The following is a 26431-nucleotide window of genomic DNA, read 5'->3' on the forward strand; positions in this document are numbered from 1 at the left end:
CTTATCACAAAGAACAAAAATAAAACAGGAAAAAAACAATTTAGCAAATTTAACCAACACATCAACTAAGTCTAATATTATATACAGTGTTCTATATATGTCTTCCTAAAGTACAAGTCTAACTATATTGCTCCCCTACTCAATAAACTCCAGTGACTCCTTGTTGTCTCTAGATTAAAATATAAATTCCCCTGGCATTTAAGGGCTTCTCCCTTTCCATTCTTACTACACACTACTCCCTTACACACACCATGAACCAATTAAATCGGCCTTCTTACTTTTCTTCATCCATGGCACGCTATTTTCCATATCTGTGCCTTTGCATTGTCAGCTCCCAGGGGTGTGCTGGAGTCAGCTTTAATCAACTTGCAAGAGCTAATTATTAAAATTTTGGTGTTTGCACCTCAGAAATTGGGCTACTAATTAGGGCTTGATTTGTTTTGTTGATTGTCCAGACTTAAGAAAATTTTAATAACATAGATAAAACCTAAAAATATGTGTTCATAAACTCCCCTCCCACTCCCCAGAACCTGATTGTTAAACATTTTCCAGCATACCCTTGTATTGCCCTATAAACCTTGCTTGAGCATAGCAGGAGTTCAGTAGAAAACTCAGACAATGATTGGATGCTAATAATAATGTTAATAATGATGATTATGATGATGGCAGTGGCATCCATTATCACTTTATATCCATTATCTCTTTGAACTTTAGAAGACCTCTGTCAGTCCATCTCTCTCCTCACTGTTATGTCTTAGAATCCCTAATTGTCTTTGGTGGCTCAGCTCAGGGAACACCTTCTTCACAAACCTTTCATGAGTCCCCCCAAGCTTTTAGTGCCTTCCTTCCAAGATAACTCTGGAGCTGTTTTCTGTGTTATATATACCAATGTATGTACATTCTGTCTCCCCTGCATGGATTGTAAACTCCTCATAGTCAGGAATTATGGCACCTAATAAATGCTCGTTAATTGATCCATAATCCCCCACTTCTGCAAGGAAGAAAGGGAGGTGCATTTTCCCATCTCTTTTCTGGGGCCAAACTTGGTCACTATAATTCCATACTATTCAGCTTTTTCTTGCAATTTATATCATTAGAGAAATTGTGTTTATTATGGGTTTTTTTTCTGTTTATTTCATTCTGCTTGCTTACAACCTGTGTAAGGGCAAGTCATTTAACTTCCTGGTGACTCAGTTACCTCATCTGTAAGATAAGCCCTTTAGTCCTCGAGGTCCCAATTTATTATTGTATGAGCTTAGGTGTCTTTCCATGCTTCTTTGAATTCTACAAATACATCATTTCTCGTGGCAGAGTAATAAGTAGCCTTTCATTGCATTCATATACCACTTTTATTTAACCACTCACAAGTTGATGGTGTAAAAAATTAATTATTAGCTTGAAAAGTTATATAATAGGACTTATGAAAAATTATAATTATATTAAAAATTATAAGTCTAGAGAAATTATAATTGGGCCATAAGTCCCTTCATAGTCGCCATTCAAATGTAAAAATATTTTAGCTAGTTTGCCTAATTTGGGGGCTAATCTGACTGGGGTACTTAATCTGGGACTTTTGACTAATTGGCTATCTGACTGCTATTAATTTAATATGGGCCATTTATAAAGTTCCACCACACTGCTCCCAAATTGATAAGCAAAATATTTAGAAGCCTCTTAACTAAATAATCAAAGCAGAGTTTATTTATGAGATACAATTTAAAATTAAGAATACAGGGAAATAAAATGTACAACCTGACTGCATTCAGGGTCTCTTTCCACCTGCTGGGCCTGGAACTTTTTTAATACAATAAGGGCCATAGCTGCCTCTTGCCTTAGGGTATGTTCTGCTTTCCCTTCTCAGCTACTTTCTTCTAACTGCAAGCCCCTTTCACTTTGTAAATCCCCCTGCTTCTAAATTTCCTTTCCTTACTGCCACTGCTGAACCCCTATGTTTCTCTCTCACCCTCCTTCCATTCTCCTAGTGCTCCAGTGTCCTGTTCTCTTAATCTTCACTTTCTCCAACCTGTACCCTGTGCTGACCGCTTCTGTACTCCGATGCCTCCTGTTCCGTCTGTCTGTCCGTCTGCTCCATCAGTCTGCCCTCTGCTGCCTTTGCTGCCCCTCTATTCCATTCTTCTAATCTTGTCAGCCTCCTTTAATCTTGTCCACCGGCCCCCCATCTTGTCCTTCCCCCTCCCCAAGTCTAATTCCCAGGTCTCTCTCTCTCTCTCTATATATATATATATTTTTTTTTTTTCCTTATCTCCATTCAAATCTCGGGGCTTTTTGCGCCCCCCCCCCCACACACATACACCAGGCTAATCTGCCAGCCAGCGCTGCGGCTGGGGCTGTGGGGATGCTTGAGCATCCCGTGCCTCAGCACAGGCTACGCCAGAGCCCAGCTGGGACAAGCCCAGGATCTCTGGGATAGATCCGCTCAGGTCAGAGGGAGCTGGGGGCTTTTCCCCCCAACTGTCTGACCTGGTGTCTCATACAGCCCATGGGGCTTTTTGGCTCAGCTGAAACGGGGGGGGGGGGGGGCACCAGCACCTCCCACACAGAAGAGACCCTGAGGGCCTAAGGCTTTCTAATCTCAGCCCAAAGGTAGGGTCCTCAAATCAAAATAAATTTCCACAATGAGAATCTCCTTTACTTTGTTTCCAATTTCTTGGTCTCAGAAAAAGTTCTCCCATGTGTATTGTGGTGCATATGGGAACATTGTTTTTCACTGGCTTATTTAACCTATATGCCTGGCAGTGGGATCTCTTATTTCAAAGGTTATGGACTGTTGTTTCTGTAACTTGTTTTCCTTGAAGGTATCTTTCATTCATGCTAGTTTATCACAGGCACATTTATATCCACCTTACATTTCTTCCTTGCCCTTGGGCCATCTGCAATTGTAATTGTTTCTGACATTTTGGTGCTTGGTGATTTGCAGCCATATAGCATCATTGAGAGTCTATTAGTATAAAATAGATGAGGGGTTTTTTTCTCTCTCAGGGAGCAGGCTATATCATTGAAAACATTCTACACTTTCTCTACTGCCATTCAGTCCTCTTTTTTCCCTATTATTTCCTATTAGTCTGAGTACAGTTTAAAAAATATTCTGGTAAATGTTGAACAACCATTTCCTCAAAAGAAAAAGTATGTATTAGACACTTTTAATTTTAATCTGCACTATTAACATTTTCTTAAGTCTAGATAATTTACAAAATAATAATAAACCCTTTTAGGTTTGTTGATTTCTGAGTTCTAAATGTTCATATTGAAAATTTAACAAAATTTGACATTTGACTCTCATGAGCTGGTTTGAGCTGCCTCAGCACATACCTGGTGCAGGTGTATACCTACCCAAGGTATATGTATTGATGGACTAATTTAATTAATTGTACCTTGAACCAAATGTCATGATCTAGATTCATCCACTTGCTTTTTCCTGTGTGTATTGCTAGGCTAATTTCTTTTGAGTAATCGTGGCTTTGTTGCATTCCAGGGCTTAGTGCAATTATTTATAATACCATCCAAAAATAGGACCATCTGTAGAACCTCTCCATTTCCAGGAAACCTCTTTTCTCTACAGATCATTTCTCTTAACAGTGGAGAACATATTTGGTGAGCACGTTTCCAGATTTTGGTTGCTTGGTGTTGAGAAACAGAGCACTATGGGACAAAACTCTCTCTAGTTGCAACTATCGAGGAATTTCATGTGACTATCACATTAGAGAAACTGGATTTTTTTAAACAGAGATTCTCATTTTGTATCATAGACTTCTTTGGCAGCCTACGAACCCCTTCTCAGAATAATATTTTAAAATAATTGAAGAAAATGACAAATTTCACTTAGACATTAATGAAAATAAATATATATATGTATATGTATGTAGGGATGTATATGTTAGAATATATGTGTATATGTGTGTGTATTTTTGGATGGGAATATATATATGTGTGTGTGTGTGTGTGTGTGTGTGTGTACACATATATTCCCATCCAAATTCTTAGATTCCATGAAATCTATCTATGGGCCTCTTAGGGCCCTATGGACCCCAGGTGTTTGGCTCTACTCAGTCAAATTCTTTTTGTTTGTTTGTATGTTTGTAATTAATAAGCAATAAAAAGTAGAAACTTGTATTCTCTATAATTTTTCAATCAATTGTGTTACTATGGAGATGCAGTTTGTTGTAAAAAATAGTCTATGAAAGCCTGCCTATCCCTATATTAACTAGTCTCATATTTTCACTGATAGATGGATACATGGCCCCTTATAAATACTTTATAGAAGTAAGAGAGTAGGCCTTCTATGGAACTCTTTTATTGTAACATAGATTTGGAAATGGAAAGAAAGGTCCTTAGAGGCCTTATGGTCCAAAACCCTCATTTTACAGATGAGGGAACTGAAGCCCAGAGGTGTTCAGCATCTTACCCAAGGTCAGACAGGTGACCAGTGGCAACAAGATTTTAATTTAAATCCTCTTATTTCAAATTCAAGTATTCTCTCCATGGCACCATCATAGCTGATGATGTTTTCTCAGTCACCTTTTGGAGTTAATCATACTGTCTATGATTTTTTTTTCCCTTTTCTATAGTTATCCTTTCCCCTCTGAGATTTTTTTTTTTTGGTGAGGCAATTGGGGTTAAGTGACTTTCCTAGGGTCACGCAGCTAGTAAGTGTCAAGTGTCTGAGGCCGAATTTGAACTCAGGTCCTCCCGAATCCAGAGCCAGTGCTTTATCCACTGCGCTACCTAGCTGCCCCGAGATAGTTTTTAAAAGTGATCCTTTGGTGCTTTCAAAATTGCATTGCATTATAACAGATTTCTTGGTCCAATCTATGTGCTATTCTCAGCTTCATTTTTTAGATGCTATTTCCATTTCCCCAAATTAGAGTTGGAATCCAAATACTTAACTGTCATTAAAGCATTTAAGAAATTGCTTTTGGGGCAGCTAGGTGGCACAGTGGATAGAGCACCAGCCCTGGAGTCAGGAGTACCTGAGTTCAAATCCGGCCTCAGACACTTAACACTTACTAGCTGTGTGACCCTGGGCAAGTCACTTAACCCCAATTGCCTCACTAAAAAAAAAAATTGCTTTTACCAAGTCCCCATTTTTCAGAGCTTGCTTACATGAATCAAGTTGTAGCTTTTGTAATTCCATATGGTGTCTTCTTAGCAGTCAAAGGACCTGGGTTCAAATGCTGCCCATGATGCTTTGTGACCTTAGACAAATTACTTTACCTTCAGAGGCCATAGTTACTTCATTTGTAAATTAAGGAGTTTGGAATAAATGGCCTCGGAAGTCTCTTTGTCCTATATCTATGACCCTATGATTTTAACTTGGTATCAGTTGTGATCTTTGCTCTAAGTGGTTGATGATCTGACTGTATACAGACAGTTGATTCTAAAATGACTCCCACATGAGTAACCACTACTTCTGATTTTCTGTGGGGGTGAACTGGTGAGGGATGGGAACCATCTGTGGGACTGAGGAGAGGGGCTATTTTATGGAGGGGATTTCTGTTCAGGAATGGGATGGATTGGAGTAGACAACCCCTGAGGTCTCTTCTCTGAGATTCTATGATACAAAGGAAGTTGACACTGGCTTGTGAGAGACACACTCCTGAACTATATGCAGACATAGATAGCCTGGAGTAGACCCTCTGATTTTTAGACAAATGGCACATTTTAAAGTTCAATATACTGTAATTATAATTGAGAAAGTATGCAGAGAAATCAGAAGTACCTTTCTGAAATCTTCTGAGACTCAGTTAGAAATGAGAACCAAAAAAAGTGCCAGTAATTAATTCATTTTAATGCCTCATTCATGAAACTAGTGGTTCTTTTTATGATTTCTTTTCAAGAGTAATTTGTGGCTTTAGCACCAGATAATTGCCTGGTTGCATCATCACATAATGCTGTTGTAATTGCTGTAGCTTGTGATTTTTTTTCCAGCAAAATTACATAGTGCTTACATGTGACATGTGTTGTTTGCAAAAACTTGTAATTAATTCACATAATCCTAGAAATCTTCATTTTTGCATTCCAGCTTTTGATAAATAGCAGAGAAATATATATCACTTCTTTCCCAGATGTGCTCTTGGTTTGTCCAGGGGAGCATAGGAGTTAGAGACAGAAGGGAGTTCATAGAGCCTTTAGTCCTCATTTTAAATATGATGCCAACTTAGTTATACAGGGTACCACAAAGTCTGAGTGCAGTTTTTAAGTCATTAAAGTTTAATAGCTATTAAAGACTATAATTGCACTCAGACTTTTAGGAAATACCTATAGTGCTCTGAAGTATGCAAATGACAGTTTTGTGAGGTAGGTTGTGCAAGTATTGTTGCTCCCATTTTATAGATGAAGGAACTGAGGCTCTGAGAAGTTGTGATTTGCCCTTGTACATAAAACTAGTAGGAATCTGTCTCCTGACTCCAAGTCCAGAGATCTTTCAGCTCTGGCCAACTGAGAGGAGGTTGAAGTCAAGAGACTTGCCCAGATCACACAGAAAGTAAAGAGCAGAAGGGGGCAGGTGAATGGTGCAATGGATAAAGCACCAGCCCTGGATTCAGGAGGACCTGAGTTCAAATCCAGCCTCAGACACTTGACACTTACTAGCTGTGTGACCCTGGGCAAGTCACTTAACCCTCATTGCCCTGCAAAAAAGAAAGAAAGAAAGAAAAGAGCAGAGCCAGAATTGGAACCCAGAGCTGACTCCAAGTCTAGTGCCCTTTCTATAATACCATGCTGTCTTCTAGCAAGATTGGAAAAAAAAAGAATGTAGGAGCAGGTAGATGGTGCAATGGATAGAGCACTAGTCCTGGGGTAAGGAGGACCCGAGTTCAAATCTGGCCTCAGACACTTATTGTGTGATCCTGGGCAAATCACTTAAGCCTTATTGCCTCTTCCCCCTCCAAAAAAAAAGTGATGTGTAATTATTTAAGGAAACAATGTGTTTTAATATGCTAAGATTTAAGCGGGGGGTGATGGGGATAGACCAAAGGGAAGAAAAGAACAAGCATTTGATTAAGTGCCTACTTTGATTAAATGCCAGGCACTGTGTTAAGCATTTTATAAGACTAGAAGTTTGGATCAACAGAAAGACAGGTACCAAGTATGTGATATACGTGGGCCAAAAAACCAATAGAGGTTAGCATAATTCAATAGAATAATTGAATAGAATTAGAATAATTCAACAGAAGGAGAAGTGGGTATCTACTACAATATAGGCCAGCAAGACTTGGTTCAGTCATAGACTCTTTTATTTATTCATTTATTCATTCATTCATTCATTCATTCATTTATTTATGTGAGGCAATTGGGGTTAAGTGACTTACCCAGGGTCACACAGCTAGTAAGTGTTAAGTGTCTGAGGCTGGATTTGAACCCAGGTACTCCTGATTCCAGGGCCAGTGCTCTATCCACTGTGCCACCTAGCTGCCCCCCAGTCATAGACTCTTTTTTTTTTTTTTAGTGAGGCAATTGGGGTTAAGTGACTTGCCCAGAGTCACACAGCTAGTAAGTGTTAAGTGTCTGAGGCCGGATTTGAACTCAGGTACTCCTGACTCCAGGACCAGTGCTCTATCCACTGCGCCACCTAGCTACCCCCGTTTTTTTGTTTGTTTGTTTTTTTCATAGACTCTTAAAATTGAACAGGACCTCGGATATCATCTCATTTACCTCCTACCTAAAACATGAATCCCTCCTATGACATCCCCCAAAAGCGGTTTCTTCATCTGTAAAATGAGTTAGAGAGGAAATAGCAAACCACTTCTATATCTCTGCCAAGAAAACCCCAAGTGGGGTCATGAAGAGGCAGACATGACTGAAAGAACTAGACAAGAAAAACAACAAAGAAGTGAGGAAATAGAGGCAACAAGTATTAATAGCCTTTTCTAGGAATTTGGCAGTGAAAGGGAGGAAGATGTAAGGCAGTGAACAGAAAGTCAAGTGAAGGTATTTTAAGGATAGGGAGATCTGGGCATGTTTGCAGACATCAGGGGAGTAACTAGGGGAGACATAGAGATCATAAATTAAAGAAAGTTATCAAAGAGAAAATCTCCCACGTGAGACAGGAAGGGATGAGATAAAGGGCACTAGTAGAGGGGATATTGTTGGCAAAGAGAAAGTCCATATTTTTCTCCCAAGATAAGTGAAAAAGAGTCAGAGGAGATTTGAAGTTTATAATTAGGGAAAAGAGGGTACTCATAATGGATGGCATCAGTTTTTTCAGAAAGAGTCTTTGCTGAAAGGCTGTTGTAGATGGTTTCAAAAGAGGAAGGGAAGGTTTAAAACAGATGCTGTGACTGGGATTCACAGGGCCCAACTGAGAGTAGATAACATAAATTTGTAGTGGACCTTGTTAGCTTGACTTCCTTCAGGAGCATTCAGCAACTCAAGTGTAGGAATGAAGAAGGCACATGGTAAAAGCAATCCAAGCTTGGAGATTGGAAAGAGATGAGTGGTGATAAGATGGAGGTGTAAAGAACAATAGAAAATTGATCTCAGTAAAGATTTCAAAAGTGAGGCCAGTACAGGGCTTATGACCTGGGAAAGCAAGGAGAGGTGGGGTGAATAGAGATTGTGAGGAGGTGGAGAATACCAAGGGTGAGGCACAGGAAGGGATAGAAGGATAAGAAGATAAGGCCACAGGAATTTCAGTGTTCTAGGTCATGAAGGTGAAACACTTATAGATGATACAGAGTTCAGAGTATGAGCATCCCTCTGTGTGGCTGTGGTTTGGAGTGTGAAATTGAAGATCTAAGGATTTAAGGAGGTTGATAAAGTGGGAAACTGGAGTATTTGAGAGGACATCAAAATACATGTTGAAGACCCCAAGTATAAGGACAGGGTTGGGATGAAGAGGAAGACTGAGAAACAGGTACCAAATTCCTTGAGAAAGGAAAGAGAAAGACCTGATGACCAGTAGATAAGACCCTCGTAAGGATCTGAATGAGGTCATATATCTAGATGGAATGAATCTCAAGTGCTAAGTGATGCTGGTAAAGAGAATGTCTGGAGGTGGCACTGAGGATCCTGGCCCATTGTATCAGGGGACCTAGAAGACAGTACATTCAATGCCTTCAGACTCTCTACCTTTACTAGAGATGGTGTCTTCTAGGGGTGGAATGAGCTTGTTTTCATCATTTCCAGGTTATGGAGAGCACTTGAGAGGAAGAGGCCTAAGGTAAATGATAGGTTGGTATCAGTTGAATGGGTTTCCATAGAAATAGTTGGGGAGAGAGCTGGATAGAGACCTGATAGGGGTCGGATTGGTGTAGATGGTGATTAAGATATGAGAAATAGTAGCAAGGGAATCAAATTTTTGCCTAGGCAGCTTTTAGATTTGAATCACAACTTCAGAGTAGAGGGGAGTTTGCTGGCTGTAGGACAATGGATCGATTGTCACACCCTTCCCATTAGCAATGGCATCTGTGCCCAGGTCTCAGCTCATAATTGATTTGATTATCATGCCCTGAGGAAAATATGGAAGGATGGGAGTGGGAGTCTTTGGTCCTGGGCCAAGTCTGGTAGTAAGGGGTGGTGGCAGTAAGCCAAGTGGCAAGCAGCCTGGCATCTAGAGCCTTAGTGGTTATAGAAGGCTGAGGCATGGTTTAGTTATTTACCCTTTCATCATCAGCAGAGTCAGTTGTATCCTAGGCCCTAGCTTTGACATAGATTTGGTTTTCAAATCAATGGGAGGCCACAGGAGTTTAAGGCCATATAGCAGGAGGTCTAGAGTCTGGTAATTTGATGGTTATTGAGGGCCACAACACCATTCATGTAAAAAAAATCTCAATATTTGAAGGTATTGAAGATCTACATTAAGGTCTGACTGATGCTGGATTAGGAGCCTAAAGACCTGGGTTAGAATTCTGACACTGCTTTTAATCTTGCCCTGGTATTGATTCTGAGTTGTCTCAGACTATAACAATGGAGGCAGATTTTGCCAACCTGAGAAGGCTTCAGAGATGGGTTTAGTGACCAACTGTGCATCATCTGAGGACCAGCCTAAGTCATATGGGTTTATCACAGTGTTGGCCCCAGTGAGGTGAATTTTCTGACCATAATAATTCTCCAAGACCAAGGCCAGAGGGATTGCAATCTACATTGCTGGAGGGGATACTCACAGTAACAAAACTGGAGATCCTTGGTCTCCTGAAGAAATATTATATGAAGGGTTTTGTTGATGGTTTACAGGTATTATACTTTAATGTCGATAGGAATATTGCAGCACAAACATTTTAACCATCTACTCTTTGAAATATAAATTTAGTAATTCAACAAAAATAATCATTCATATAAGCAAACAAAAAATTGATTTACAAAAAACCACAAACTCCAGTTATTTAGAGTTTGTTTTAAAATATGTATATTAACGAATAAAATAATGACAATAACCTGGTTTGCTTCTATATTCCCTTCTGATCTCTTTTTTCCTCTGTATATTTTTTCAGATTCTTTTTTGCTGTTGTTATTATCATCATCATGAATATTATTATTCCTTTTTACATGGTTGTTGTCCACGCGCTTACGTCTCTTTTACACATGCTCTCATTATTCTACATTACTTCATCTGTTCCTATATTTCTTTGTGTTTATATTTGTAATTTCTTATGGTGCAATAATACTCTATTATATACATACATTATATACATATATACAGTGTATGCATTCAGTCATTCTCCAGCCAAACACATGGGTTATTTTCAGCATTTTACTATTACAATAAGGTTCCTATAAATCTGTTGCCCAGGTCAGTTTCTTTTCTCTCTTCACAGCATCCATGGGGTATTGTCCTTGTGTTAAGAACATGTTTTTTCTAAAGGAACCGAGGTTGGCCTAAAGCAATCATAACTTCCCTCTTTAATTTCTATTTTGTCCTTTCATAATGTCTCTTAAATCTCTCCTCTAGCATAAGATAGCCTAAATTCTTATTTTTAGTTTTCTAACCTAAAGCACATTTCTGGGAAATCATAGGAAATGCATATTTTCAATTCTGGAGTGATTCCAATACGAGACACAAGATTTTGTTTAATTTTACTTTTACTTGATCTTCTGGCCCATTGCAATCACATTAATTCCCATACTCTATTCCCTTAGTTTTTAGGGGGAAAATTATTTCTCTTTCAATAAGCCACCCTGAAAAGTCTCTGTTTTAGTGGGTTGGGGAGAGGTAGAAAGTAGAACTCTGTATCAACTTATTTCTCAGTAATTCCTCTGGGGGGAAAAAAGAAAAGTTTTAGTAGAGAGCAAAGTAAGAGGGATCCTTATTACATCCCTCATTTTGAAAGTGCAGTTCGTTCTACACATATGGCATAAGGAGTGAAATCTTTTACAAGGGGCAAAACCCAAGAGCATGAGAACTAGCCACTGAACACAAGCCCCCACATTGGACAGTATCACACGAGAATAGATGCCGTTATAGTAGAAAGAGCTCAGTATTGGGAGTTGGGAGGTTGCTTAGCTTTGTACCCTGCTTTTGTTACTAACTGCTGTAGCTGTGTAGTCTTTTTTGTTGTTGTTGTTTTGGTGGGGCAATGAGGGTTAAGTGACTTGCCCAAGGTCACACAGCTAGTAAGTGTCAAGTGTCTGTGTGTAGTCTTAATCAAGTTGGTACCCCTCTCTAGGTCTCAGTTTCCTCATCTTTAAAGTGAAAAGTTTGGCTAAGTACTGAGGTCCCTTCTACCTCTAACATGCCTTTAAAAATACTTATTTATTTTTATCAAGATTTTCTTTTGAAATTTTGAGTTCCAAATTCCCACCTCCTCCCATGCCCTCTGAGAGGGTAATCAATATAATATCACTTATATATAACACGCCTTTTAGAATTTAAAAACTGGCCTATTGACATGACATTTAGGTCACACTTGATATTATTTTCAGCTACTAAACATACGTACTGTTTCACAAGTAGATCATACAGTTACCCAAGCTCCAAAGGAACCGTAGAGATCATCCAATCCAGCCTCTTCCTCTTGCAAACAAGGAAGCTGGCCCAAAGAGATTGAGTGACTTATTCAATTTTACATATAGAATATATGGAAATAAGTAGCAGAGGAAAGTAGGCATAATTCAGAGGCAGGATTCAAAGCAATGTTTTCTGACTCTCAGTTCGCTGTTTTTAACTACATATACCAGTTTGGGAGATTGTGGCTCAGGGGATTAGGGACCCAGGCACAGAGGTGAGACATGAAAAAAAGATAGCAAGAGGGTCAGAGAATCTGTGTATCAGGCATGGGGCAATGGCAGCAAGAATAGAGGTTGATATTGAGCCAGAGGTTTTCTGCAGCACAAGTGAGAGAGTTTGTCTTATAATTCCTGCTCAGAGCCAGAACCGAGGTGGCAGAAGGTCTGAATCCTCAGGTGGAAACAATTAGACACACCTGGCTGGAGTGCTGGGGGAGAGAGCTAGAAAGAACAGCAATGGCGCTGAAGTGTTATGATGTGTCAACTGAATAGGTTTCATTGTGTTGTTTTTTTATGCCGCAGTAAAGCCAAACAAGGACCCGGGATGTAAGCCATGCCTCATGGGCTACTTCTCCAATGCTTTTTCTTCCAACAAGTGTAAATCCTGGACCAAGTAAGTGAACTTCACAATGAACTTACACACAATTGCGAATGAATACACAGAGAGAAAAGATGGGAGGAATTGAGAGTGCTACTGAATGTAAACAACTTGATCAAAGGAAGGAAAGAAATAAGAAACTTCTTAAGTACCTTCTGTACTTCTGTCCAGCACTGTGCAAAGTCTTTATAAATTTTATCTAATGTGATCTTTTCTAAGGGTATGTTATTCCCCATTTTACAGGTGAAGAAAATGAGACATATGGGTTAAGTCATTTGCCCGGGGTTACATAGCTAGTCAGTGTCAAAGGCAGGATTTGAACTCAGATCTTCCTGAATCCAAGAGAAATGCTCTTATTTGTATTGATAGATTGTATCTTAGTCAGTCTGTGTCCACATGATGTCCAGACAAGGGATTAATTCAGTTAACTCAATGAAAAAGGATTAATTGAACTACTATTTTTCACTTTAGTTGCTTAAAACAGGAACTTCCTATCACTCCATCCTCACCATAATAGGGAACATTTTGAAGAATTTGACTTAGTGGCTCTTTTCCTACTTCTTATTGAACTTACGTTTACACCTCATCTTACTTAATTTGTCTATTTCCCTTTAAGTTATTTCTTAGAGCAGCTAGGTGGCACAGTGGATGAAGCACTGGCTCTGGATTCAGGGGGACCTGAGTTCAAATCTGGCCTCAGGCACTTGACACTTACTAGCTGTGTGACCTTGGGAAGGTCACTTAACCCTCATTGCCCTACGCAAAAAAAAAAAAAAAGTTATTTCTTAGTTTTTCCTTGGTATACCATTTTCCCTTCTTTGATTATCATATGTTTATCATGTGCCACTTAGAAGTAATAGAAAATAATAATAAAAAAATAAGGGGGGCAGCTAGGTGGCACAGTGGATAGAGCACCAGCCCTAGATTCAGGAGTACCTGAGTTCAAATCCGACCTCAGACACTTGACACTTACTAGCTGTGTGACCATGGGCAAGTCACTTAACCCCCATTGCCGTAAAAAAAAAAAAATAAGGTATTAAAACTACCATAGAAAGATGGCTATCCCCTGGTGGGCAGACTACTGATGATGAGCCTCTTGCAGCTGAAAGCTGCTGTAGTGACTATTCTTGAAGCTTTTTCCTACTAGATGGGACCAGCTTGAGTTTGAGCTCCACTGGCAGAGCTTGGAGAACCTAGGGTCAATATTCAGGGAAGATTTTGTAGAAGAAAAATGTGAACTGCTTCCATGAATTTGCATTTTACGTAAATATCTCTTAAAGATATATTTTTATTTTAATTATTTTTAATAAATCCTTATAAAACATAGAGAAGGCTTTTAAGTAGTTGTGATTATTAAGGAGTGTTGGCAGTTATGTACTGTAGACTTTTAATAATTTTCCAAAAAACAATCCCATTTTTGGATGAGATCTTCATACTTTTTTTCATAAGAAGACTGCATCCTCAAGGGTTAATCACAAATTATATCGTGATTATTTGTGTTCCCCAGGCACTCATTTCCATCTGATTTTTTTTCTGTTTCAGTCCTCTCTCTCCCTCTCTCTCCTCTCCCCTCCTCTCACTTAGCCATTTTGTAAAAGCCTCCTGTTTCCAACTTGTCCGTCTTTTCATAACCATTGGAATTTGTCACTGATCCACCTTAATTCAGGAAGGAATAGTCAGCATTTCCTTTACTAAAAATATAAGACCGAGCTATAAATAGCTATATTTAAATATATTTCCTAGGGAAACATTGACTGGAGTTTTCATTGTGTTTCTTCTTTTTTTATTTAAGAGCATAATGTAAAGGCATGAATTTACACATCTGTTTCTAATTTTTTTATTTTTTTTTTTACAGCTGCACCACTCTTGGAATGGTAGAAAAAACTCCTGGGACTGATAAGTCAGATGTAGTTTGTGATGCTTTGCAACCTGAAAATCCAAAACATGGTATATGATTTACAAAAGTACATGGTGGTTAGAAGACATGCTGCAACACAATAAACTATTTCACATTCCAACTAAATTAGGTGCTATGTTTTGAATAGAACTGTTTACTTTTCATTTTGTGTTTGGAATGACACCAATTATTAGTACAGTAATTAACTTTCCATCATTATTATATATAGCATGAGTCATTCTGAGTGTATTGACTCAGAATTTTCTAGGTTGGTACTTGAGAGACAATGTTTTACCAATGTAGACAGGAAAAGAAAAAAGATCTAAGTATGTAAATGGGCGAAGACAGCTTTGACATCACAGTGGAGGTGGGTAGGGCAGAGTGGAGCAACACTGGGAGTCATTCGGGGGCCAGCAATGTGTTAGAATCTAACTCTGATTAATCAGGAAAAGTAAGACATTTTTGGAAATGGGAGGTACTTGGACCAGTAGAAAGGAAGTGGGCAATGGTACTTAAATTCATGGAAGGGAAGTGAGTAAGATGAACTTCTTCCTTGTCATGTTTGTCTTAGGTAGAGGTCAGTCATGGCCAGCTGTAGGGATGTGTATGTCATAAGCAGAAATGGAAAACTTAGTAGTCAGGTGTGAGGAGTTAAAACTGGAGCTAGATATATGAGCAAACTATTTGAAGACAAATGAGGCAGAGAATAGTGGAAAGGAGTAGATCAAGCCATGTTGGAGCAGGGATTGGTCACCCTAGGTGCCCACAGTGAGCAGATAAAGAGATAAAGGAACTAAATGATCTTCAGCTTGTCAGTTATGATAATAACTAGCATTTATGTAGTGTTTTAAGGTTTTCCAAGCACTTAAATATATTATCTCAAAAAAAATTTTAAATGTTATCTCATTTCATCCTACCCTGTAGGGTAGTTTTTGTTATCATCCCCACTTTATAGATGGGGAAATGAAGACTGAGAGAAATTACTTGTGTGGGGCCACATAGCTACCAAATGTTTGAGACTAGATTTGGACTGAAATCTTCCTGATGCCAAGTCCAGCACTCTCCCCACTGTGACACCTTAGTTATCCCTTATTCTGTGACTCTTGATGGAGTTTAAAAAGGGGGGGAGTGCAGCTAGGTGGCGCAGTGGATAAAGCACCCGCCCTGGATTCAGGAGGACCTGAGTTCAAATGCGGCCTTAGCAATTGACACTTACTAGCTGTGTGACCTCCTTTTGGGTGAAGTAAATCATTCGAAAGCTTTTCTGGGCAGCTAGGTGGTGCAGTAGATAAAGCACTGGTTCTGGATTCAGAGTACCTGAGTTCAAATCACACTTACTAGCTGTGTGACCCTGGGAAAGTCACTTAACCCTCAATTGCCCTGCTTTAAAAAAAAAAAAAAAAAAAGGTATTGAAAGCTTTTCCTTACATCAAACCTAAATCTACTCAGTGATTCACATCTTATTCTGGTTCCCTGTCTCAGCAGAATAAGTTTAAAGTTTTTCCAACAAATATCAGCTCTCTAAATACTCTAAGGTAGTTAATACCTTCCCCCTGAGCTTCTTTAAACTAAACTTTACTTATTTCATAAACCCATGCCCCTTTGACATGTCTCTAATCTCTCTAGGTCTAATTAGACATCAAGGTAATATAGCAAATTGACTAGGGGCCTTGGAGTTTGGAAGACCTGAGTTCAAATGTAACCTCAGACTCTTAATAAGCTGTGTGTCCCTGGACAACTAATTTAACTACTGTGGGCTTTGGTTTTCTCATCTGTGAAATGGAGGAGCTGGACTCAGTGTAGTCTAAGGTCCTTTTTAACTCTAAATCTAGTACCTGTGATCCCTCAGTAACCTAACTGCCCTCCCCTGGATAGATTTCAGTTTGTCAATGTCCTTCCCAAAACATGGTACCCCAAACTGAATATCTCAGATATAGCCAGACTAAAGCATAGTGGGACAGGACTGCCAGTCAACAATCAGTCAACAAGTCTTTATTAAGTGCCTACTATGTGCCAGGCATCTCACTTATCCTGAACATTCAGTTAGAGAGAATATTCGATATTTTGACCAACATGTGGACTGATGACTTATCCATCCTACAGTCTAATTTTTTCATGAGAACTATTGGCTAGCCATGCCTACCCAGTCCCAGGCCTTATAACCTTGACTGTTTGAATCCAAGTGTAGGAAGATATACTCATCTCTACATTTCATCTTATTTGGTCCAGCAAATAATTTTAGACAGTCAAGATCTTGTAAAGTTCTGGTGCTGTCTCTAACATGTTGACTATCCCTCCCATTCATGTGTTTCTTGAAAGTCTGACCATTATACTTATCCTTTATCCCTTTTCATTTATCCAGGTCATTGGTTTTAAAAATGTTAATAGGACAATACACAGAGCTCTTTTTAGGTTGACATCAGACCATTAGTTATTACTCTCTGGGTCTAGACATTCAACCAGTGACAGATCACCCAGCTCCCATCTCATCTTATCTACAAGAATGGCATGAAACACTTTATCAAATGCTTTGCTAAAATCTAGGTAAACTTAAACATTCCCCTCATCTATTAAATCCTGTCGAAAAGGTAAATTAAATTAGACTCTTGAGGCAGTTCTCTCCCTTTTCTTTTTCATTGAGATCATTTCTCTTTGTGTGTTAAGAATCTCATTCTTAAGAGCTTTTCATTTTTCAACCACCTTCCCCTGTAAATTCTGCCTATCATTTCCTTTAGAGCCTTTAAAATCTGCTCTCTTAAAATCTGGGTTGCAAGTTGCTGTGCCCAACTTTTCTCTCCTCCATCACAAATTTTAAGACTGAGTGGTCACTTCTCCCTGAAGTTCTTGTCATTTTTAACCCCAGCAACTTGTTTCTATTTGTTATTAAGAATTAGACCCAGAATAGGTATTCCCCTCATTGGTTCCCACACCTTTTGAGGGATAAAATTTTCTTTTAGGAAAGACATGAAATTATTAGCAGCTTTTTTTTTTCTCAGGGACAGAGAAAGAACTCCATCAGAAATACAGATGACTGGTCTCCCCACACTACTACTGTGTTATGCTTCTGTGTTCAGGATTGTTACCCATTTTCTGTACTTATCTATTTCCTCCTTCTGTCCAAGTGGTCTGTAAGAGATTCTGATGACAGTATTATTTCTGTTTCTGCTGCCATTGATTTTCATCCAAATGCTTTCCACCATGCTTCCATACTTTGTTTCCTGCATTTCATTAAACACATATTAATGTACATTTGTACTTACATACTTCCCATTTCCTTGAACTTTTTTTTAATAAGACATACTCTTCTGAAGTAACATCAGATTCTGTTATTGTTTTTGAGTTATGTCTGACTCTTCCAAGACTCCATTTGGGGTTTTCTTGGCAAAGGTACTGGAGTGGTTTGCCATTTCCTTCCCCAGATCATTTTACAAATGAGGAAACTGAGGCAAACAAGGTTAAGTGACTAGCTCAGGGGCACAGATCCAGTAAGAAGTGTCTGCAGCCAGATTTGAACTCAGGAAGATGAGTTTTCCTGACTTCAGTCCTGGCACTCCATCCACTTTACCATCTAGTTGCCCTGTGATATCCACCAAATCAGTAACCATGTCAAGGAGCAACAGTAAGAAAGGAAGCTATGTGACTCTGGGCAAGTCACTTAACTCTGTTTGCCTAAATTTCCTCATCTATAAAATGAGTTGGAGAAGAAAATGGCAAACCACTCTAGTACCTTTGCCAAGAAACCCCCAAATGGGGTCCCAAAGAGTCAGACACAACTGGAAAATGACTGAAGAACAAGATTGGCAGATATTGGTAAATTTTTTTTCATCATTTTACAATACTCATTTTAAAGCCTTCTTGTTCTATGTTAGCAGTGTGAGGTAAAATGGATAGTTTCAATTACATCAAATTTAAAGGTTTTTTTTTTTTTTACAAATAAAACAAATGTAGCCAAGATCAGAAGGATAGCAAAAAATTGGGGGTGGAAATGGGGGGAAGTTTTATAGACAGATTCTCAGATAAAGGTCTCATATCTCAAATATATTAGGAACTTTGTCAAATTTGTAAGAATATGAGTCATTCCCCCATTTGATAATGATCAAAGGATATGAACAAATTTCCAGTGAAGAAATCAAAACAATTTATAGTCATATCAAAAATGGTTCTAAATCATTATGTTCTATGTTGTAATATTCTAGGGAAATATATATTTATTAGTCTCTATCCCTAGACAAGAACCAATCACCTCTGTATCTTAAACCATAGTCTAGAAATCCAAAGCCTGTATTCATATATTACCTTTAGGGGGACGAGTGAGAACCAGACCTGTGCAACTACTTCCTCAATGTAGGGATCTCTTGGTGAAGAATGTCCTCCATCAACAGGACATTGGAACCTTTTAGAGAGTTTCCTGAGACCCTGAAAGGTTAAGTAACTTGCCCAGGGCCAATATATCTGGTAAATACCATCTTCTTAAAGACCCGTTCACTTCCCAAATTTGCCTTTCACTTTTGATGCCCCTATAATATATTGTAGGAAATCATGAAATATCTCCTTTACCCCTACGGTCTTCAGTTCTTGCCCAGGACTTTATAATATAATCCTTAGCAAAGCTCTGTGGTCTCCACCAGTCATCCAAGTACCAGCCCAGCTAATTTGGAAAGGTTCACAGGCCTTTGAATGATGATGAATTGCTTTTGTCACAACTAATTGAGTCACTTGCTAATGTCTGGCAAAAGTTTTGTTTTGTACTACACTGGCAAAATTAATGAGGTCTTTATGATGGTTGTTATTCTAGAAAATATTGAATTATATGATTTGGGGCATGATGAAGAGATTCTTTGAAGCTTATGGAATGATGATGCTTATAGAATAAAACTAATGCATCTTTTTTTCTCCCCATACAGATTCACCAAAGTACTTACACAGTATAATCTTTCCACTTCTCCTGGCATGTCTGGCAGTAATTACAGTCATCATCATTGGGATCTACTATAGAAAAGAAGGGAAAACACTAACAGGTATTGTGTCTCTGAGCAGTTGTTCAGAAGCCATTTCATGAGAAAACTTGCATTTCTGGATGTATGTTTTCTTAGTTTGTCAAGTCAATTCAAGTAAACCCTTGATTAAGTGTCATCTATGAGCTGGACACTTGTGCGAAAATTGTCATGCTAAGGTATTTTTATTTAAATCAGCCCAAGCAGGCCAATCATATCTGATCGATTTTCTCTAAATGCAAAGAACATGTTATTTGTTGAGCACATAGATTCCCAAATATATCAAACTCTTCTGGCCTTCAAAGAAATTGTAGGTTTTAGAGGCAGCACGTGTTCATGTAGAAGACTGTGCATACATTTATTTGTTTGACAAGCATTTGCTAAATACAAACTCTAAACAGTATCAGAAATATGACTGTGCTTATTATATATATGTATACCATGTATATAGATATAGAAAATATATATACACACACATATCCATATCCACATATAAGTGTTTTCTCTCTGTTTCTATCTTTTTCTCTCCCCTCCCTCTCTTCCCTTTTTCTCTCTTCTTTTCCCTCCCCCCTCCTCTCACTTGTGTTCTTTCTCTTTCTATCTCTCACTCTCTATCTCTTTTTCTTGCTTCCTCTCTCTCACTCTATTTCTCTTCTGTCCCCTTCTCTTTCCTTTCTTCTTTCTCTGCCTTCTATAGCAGAGCAGTACCAAAGCTTCCTTACTTTCATGTAAAAAAACGAATAAATTAAGAGTATTATGACTCTGCTCACATCTGTTGACTAAATGTGACCTCTTACTTCTCCATCTGCTGTGGTGCTTAAGGCCACCTCACTTTACATGGTAATTTATTACATGCTGGCTCTGTCACCAACATAGTATTTATTACAAAGAGCCTATTGCACTTAAAGAAACATTTACTAAGAATATAGTATATACAGAGGGCACTATTTTAAACACTGTCCTGGTTTGCAGCCATGTCTTATGGAGAACCTTGTCTCAGGTAGCTTTATAATTATCCACAGCACCCAGCATAGCAACTTGGATTTATTAGGGACTTAACAAGTATTTGTTGAATAAATGAATGAATGAATGGGCATTTATTCCCCATTGTTCTTTTTTGTGAGCAAAGCACATTTGATTTTAAAAAAATGTCTTTCTGAGAAGGAGCCAAAATGTTGTCAAACTCTCACCATTAAATAGGTACTAATATTTTAAAAAGACTTTTGGGAAGTAATCTCGTGATGACAATAGAATTTGTTCATGATCTCATTTGGATTACTTTAAAACACTTGTACTCCTAGAGGGAGTACATAGGCTTGTTCCCAACCTACTTGTCTTTGGAGGAGTTGCTCCCACTGTCATCCACTCTCTTTAATCTTCACCCTCTCCCTATTTACTGGTTCCATCCTTGCTGCCTTTAGATGCATGTTGCCCCCATCCCTAAAAACATACAACACAACAAACAAAATCCCAACTTTCACAATACCTTACCATCCCCTCAACTACTATATTATACCTTTGCTCTTTTCTGAAACTCATAGAAAAAAGCTCACTATACTTGTTGCCCTTCCCCCCTCCTTAGCCTTTTGCAGTCTGTCTTCCCAGTCATCACTTAACTGAAACTTCTCTTCTCCTAAAGTTACCAGGATTTCTTAAGTACCAAATCTGATGGTCTTTTCTCAGTCCTCATCCTTCTTGACCCCTTTGCAGCATTGATACCGTTGACCATCTCTTCCTTATTTTTTCCTTTCTGGCTTTTCATGGTTCTTCTTCCTGTTTGAGCTTCCCTTTCAGTCTCCTTTTATGGTATCATCATCCATATGATGATTATTTGTGGTTCTACTCCACACCTCTGGCCTAGATTTTCTTCTTTTTCTCTCAGTACTGTAACGATCAAATCATATAAGTGTTAGTACCCACACTGTAATGCCTTAATTCCTTCATAATGGGTATGTGGACACCAGCTTACTCTCTGGGTTGGGCTGGCTATCTACCTCCAACCTAATCTCACAATATAGTTCTAGATTCCCAGAGAAGTAACACCAGCCCAGTTACACTCAAATTCTCTCAGTCTAGGATTAACCCTGTTTGGGGAAAAATACTCATCACTTTATCTCTTGAGTCCCAACTGTTGGCATTCCATTTATACAAACCAGTCACTCAAAATGATAATATTTTATATCATAATCTTAACTGTTTACGAATCAGTGAAGCAAAAGAAATTATAATACATTCACAAATAATCATTTTATTGAAGCAAATGGAAGGATCATACATCATAATCTACACATAAGCACTCTCCACCAATGCATTCAGTATATGTGTGGCAAGTATGGGCATATGTAAGAAACCAACAGGGAAATACCTAAGGGAGTAAAATCAGTTAGGCTTGAAATTCTGGATTTCAGACATTGGTCCCTTTAGAATCATTTGCACCACACAAAAGCACTTTTCTGCCAAACTGCTTGTCTGCTTACCCTCATTGCTGTTCAGCTTGGCAAATCCACTTCTTTTCCATTTTTTAACTGACATAGCATTTACAAGCTCTTTCAATCACTCTACAAGAGCATTTGAATAGTGTTTTGTATTATTTTGGATAATGGTTAGTTCCCCTTTAAGCCATAGATATTGTAAAACCCATCAATCTGGCTATAGATGAACACAGTAGTTCAGTTCAGTCCAGCCAGCTATTCAGTTACCTGGATGCTGTGTTGTCCCGTCCCATTATAGTGACAAATTTAATAGCAAAAAGCTGAGGTTGGCTCTTGGGGCAAGGAAAACAAGCTTCAACAAATCTTCATTCACCAGGTATTCTGTATCCTTCAGTTATATTTCAGCATCTCTTACTATACCAACAAGAACAACAACAACAAATTTGTTTCCCCTTTCTGCTCTTCCTCAAACTAAAGAGGACAAAAAAAGGACAACAGGCAATTTTGAGAGGCTTCAACCTTTTTAAGCGTCTAGAGGGCAACCAAAGAATAATATCTGGAATCGAAGCTCTTATCCATTGAAGTTGAGCTCTCTAAATAATCAAGAATCATGATGATGCCTTCTGTTGGCTGGACTGCTCCAGGGCCTCTTCTTTACACACAGATTGCTTTTCAACCTCTGCTGTTGCTTTTGGCTCCACTTCTCAAGCACTTTCCCTCTTCAGTTTCAGCTTCAGCCTAAGACTCAGCCCTTTCTGTGCTATTTATTTTAATGACTTATATCAAGCTTCCCTAGCATCCACTGGCTCACTTTCACTTCAAAGGCAGAAAGAAGCCAACTTTCCACTTGGTAATAGCAAACTTTAGTTTAATCCTCAGTCTTCAAATTATTTCTGTTTTAATTGTGTGTGTGTGTGTGTGTGTGTTGTTGTTACGCTCTTAAGTCTTAAAACCATTATTTGAAAATAAGCTGAGGCAATCGGGGTTCCCTGCAGCTTTGTTCTCACATGGTCCACCATCTCATTTTGTATACTACAAATTGTGTTTCTTCATCCTCACATCTGGTCCAGTTTTTAAATAAATAAAAATTCTTTTTCGGCTTCCCTTTAATGCATCAATCTTCACATACAAATGAAGCCTTACTTTACATCTTTCACAAGATGATTTAAGTTGTCATATTTTTTCTGAAGTTCATTTTCTGTTGTTCAAATCCCATATGACAACCATGGTTTGTTTGTTTGTTTGTTTGTTTGTTTTGGCGGGGCAATGGGGGTTAAGTGACTTGCCCAGGGTCACACAGCTAGCAAGTGTCAAGTGTCTGAGGCCAGATTTGAACTCAGGTACTCCTGAATCCAGAGCCGGTGCTTTATCCACTGTGCCATCTAGCTGCCCCCATGGTTTTTTTAAATACACTTTAGCAGTTTTTATTAAACAAAAGCTTTTCCCTACTCTTTTCACGAATCAAAATATTCGAGACAACACATTACATCCTTTGCTAACTGATTACAATCTTTTTTCTTCATACAAAAAATACTTTTTTCCTTCCCTCTCAGTACTAAACTAATCTGTGTGAAAACAGAAGTAAAGGGGATGGCACCTAACAAAATATTTTCTCACTCAGTGACCTTTTCACCTCATTTAGTTTAGCCATTTACCTTTTTGCAAAATATCTAGGTCCTAGTTTCCAAATTCCAGATATCCAGTCCTAGTCTCTCTCCTGAATATCATTCTGCATCTCAGGTTGCCTGTGAAATTTTCATACTGGATGTCATGTTAGAAATATCCAACTTATTAACACATCTAAAATACTGTTCATTATCTTTCTCCTCATGCTCACCTGTTTTCCAGACTTTTATGTTTCTGTCCAGCAAGGGTACCACCCTCCTCCCAGTCTTCGGAATTCTCAGAGTCTCTATTACTTTTAGCTCTTTTACTCTCAAGTTATACCACATATCCACTTATCAGAGCTTGTCATTTGTACCTTGGTGACACCTGTCACATGGCATCCCTTCTCTCTTCTCACACTGGTGCTCCAGTGCTCATCACCCCTCCTTGGTCTATTAGACTAGTCTCTTAATTAATGGCTGGCCTCAAGTCCTTCCCCAATCCATCCATCCTCCACACTGCTGCCCGAACAATTTTCGTAAAGTGCAGATCTGACTATGTCACTTCCGTTACTCGATAAATTCCAAAGCACTCTACCTCCTCTGGATCAAATATGAACTCCGCTGTCATTGAAAACCCTTTTGCAACCTGGCCCTGAGCTACTTTTCCAGACTTATTGCACATGCTCTGCTTCATACAACACACTACAGTCCAGCTAAATTGGCCATTGACATCTCATACATAGCCCTCCATCTTCCAGCTCTGCCTTTTCACTGGCAGGTCCCCTTTGGTTGGAATGCAATCCCTTCTCATCTCTGGCTTTTGGGAATCCCTATTTTTACTTTCTTTCTTACTCTTTCTTTCTTTCTTTCTTTCTTTCTTTCTTTTTTCTTTCTTTTCTTTCTTTCTTTCTTCTTTCTTTCTTTCTTTATTTTCTTTTCTTTCTTTCTTTTTTGGTGAGACAGTTGGGGTTAAGTGACTTGCCCAGGGTCACACAGCTAGTAATTATTAAGTGTCTGAAGTCATTTTGAACTCAGGTCCCCCTGATCCAGGGCTGGTGCTCTATCCACTTCGCCACCTAGCTGCCCCTGGAATCCCTATTTGCTTTCATTAACTCGCCTTCTATAGGAATCCTTTCCCCATTCTCCCCACCCAATATGTTACTACCTCCTCCCATCCCCCATTATCTTTTATTTATTTGGTATCTACATATCAAGGTGTCCCAGAAGTCTTAGTCCTGTTTAAAGCTTTAATAGTTCTTTTTTTTTTTTTTTTTAGTGAGGCAATTGGGGTTAAGTGACTTGCCCAGGGTCACACAGCTAGTAAGTGTTAAGTGTCTGAGGCCAGATTTGAAATCAGGTACTCCTGACTCCAGGGCTGTGCTCTATCCACTGCGCCACCGAGCTGCCCCAATAGTTCTTTAATCACCTTATGTATATGTTTTCTCTCTCCCCTCTCTCTCTCTCTCTCATCTCTCTTCTCTCCTCTCTCTCTCTCCTCTTCCTCTTCCTTTTCCTCCTCCTCCTCCTCCTCTTTCTCTTCCTTTCTCCTCTTTCTCCTCCTCCTCCTTCTTCTCTTCCATCCCATCTGTCTCAATGATCCTTCTCAATCTCCTTTAATTGGATCATCATCCATGCCCCGCCCCCTAACTGTGGACATTTCTTAAGACTGTGTCCTGCAAACCTCTCTTTTATTTATTTATAGTCTGTTTTGGTGCTCTCCATGTCATTGATACTATTTTTCCTTTTGTTACTTATTCCAGCTGATCTGTGGCTCTGGATCAATGACACATGCAGCATCCTAAGACAAAAAAGGTAAAGCCAGTGTGTTTTGCATATTTATTTTGTACTTTTTGAACCCAGTTTCACTAAGTAGCAGAAAGAGCATTGGTTTTGGAGTCAGGAGAGACTGGAGTAGAATCCTGATTCTTTTTTCTTTTTCTTTTTTTTTTTGGTGAGGCATTTGGGGTTATGTGACTTGCCAGGGTCACACAGCTAGTAATTGTTAAGTGTCTGAGGCCGGATTTGAACTCAGGTCCTCCTGAATCCAGGGCTGGTGCTCTATCCACTGTGCCACCTAGCTGCCCCAAGATCCCGATTCTAACACCAACCAGCTGTATGATCCTGAGCAAGGTACCGGATCTCTAAGTCATTTCCTTATCTCCAAAATGGGGATAATAATGCCTTCACTACTTATCTCACTGGTTTTGTCATGAGGATCAAACAAGGCCATATTTACAAAGCATTTAGTAAGCATTAATGTGCTAAGTACAATTATTATTATTATTATTATTATTATTGCCAAAAACAAGGAATGACATTTTTTTCCATAGTTCCCTATCGGAGTCACTCTTTTTTTTTTTTGAGTGTGAAAGAACATAAATGACTCAATTTTTATTTACATTAAGAAAGAATCTTTTGGAACCTGACAAATTAAGAACATTTCCATATACCTCCACAGACCTGATTCTACCTCATTCATTTGCTTAAATTTATGGTGACTTTAGATGGAACTTGACTAATGAAGCATGCTTATTTAATGAGGTGGGGGGCAAAGGGGGCAAAGGATTGAAGAACACTTAACTATATGTGAGTAGCCATATCTTTTGAATATAATTTTCTGTTCAGCTTCAAAATCCATTTTTTTTTAATATTTCTGAAATATCTTTAGATAAGGAAGACACTTGGTACAGAATTTGTGATGTCAAATCCCGCTAAATATTGTTTGTCTTAAGTTCTACCATCTGTTTCTTTATCTGTGACATAAAACATTAATCACCACACACACTCACACACACACACACACACACACATAGACACACACTCCAAAGAATCAGGGCTTTTTTTAGTGATCTGTAATGTGGTGTTGTACCAAAAGAATTAGGGAAAAAAAGATTTGAGTTGCATCTTAAATTATAAAATCATCATCATTATGAACAGATGCT

At 38.7% G+C, this 26431-nt stretch overlaps 1 protein-coding gene across 1 annotated transcript in view; it reads left to right on the forward strand.

The window, feature by feature from the left end:
* The window catches only part of TNFRSF11A (TNF receptor superfamily member 11a), a 64369-nt gene that overhangs the window by 19998 nt on the left and 17940 nt on the right, over positions 1-26431 (forward strand). The window contains 4 exon segments of the mRNA XM_043995971.1: positions 12484-12574; positions 14415-14506; positions 19361-19474; positions 25250-25314. Coding sequence (XP_043851906.1) covers positions 12484-12574; positions 14415-14506; positions 19361-19474; positions 25250-25314 — 362 coding nt within the window.

This window comes from Dromiciops gliroides, chromosome 1, assembly GCF_019393635.1.
Source record: "Dromiciops gliroides isolate mDroGli1 chromosome 1, mDroGli1.pri, whole genome shotgun sequence".
NCBI classification, from domain to species: Eukaryota; Metazoa; Chordata; class Mammalia; order Microbiotheria; family Microbiotheriidae; genus Dromiciops; species Dromiciops gliroides.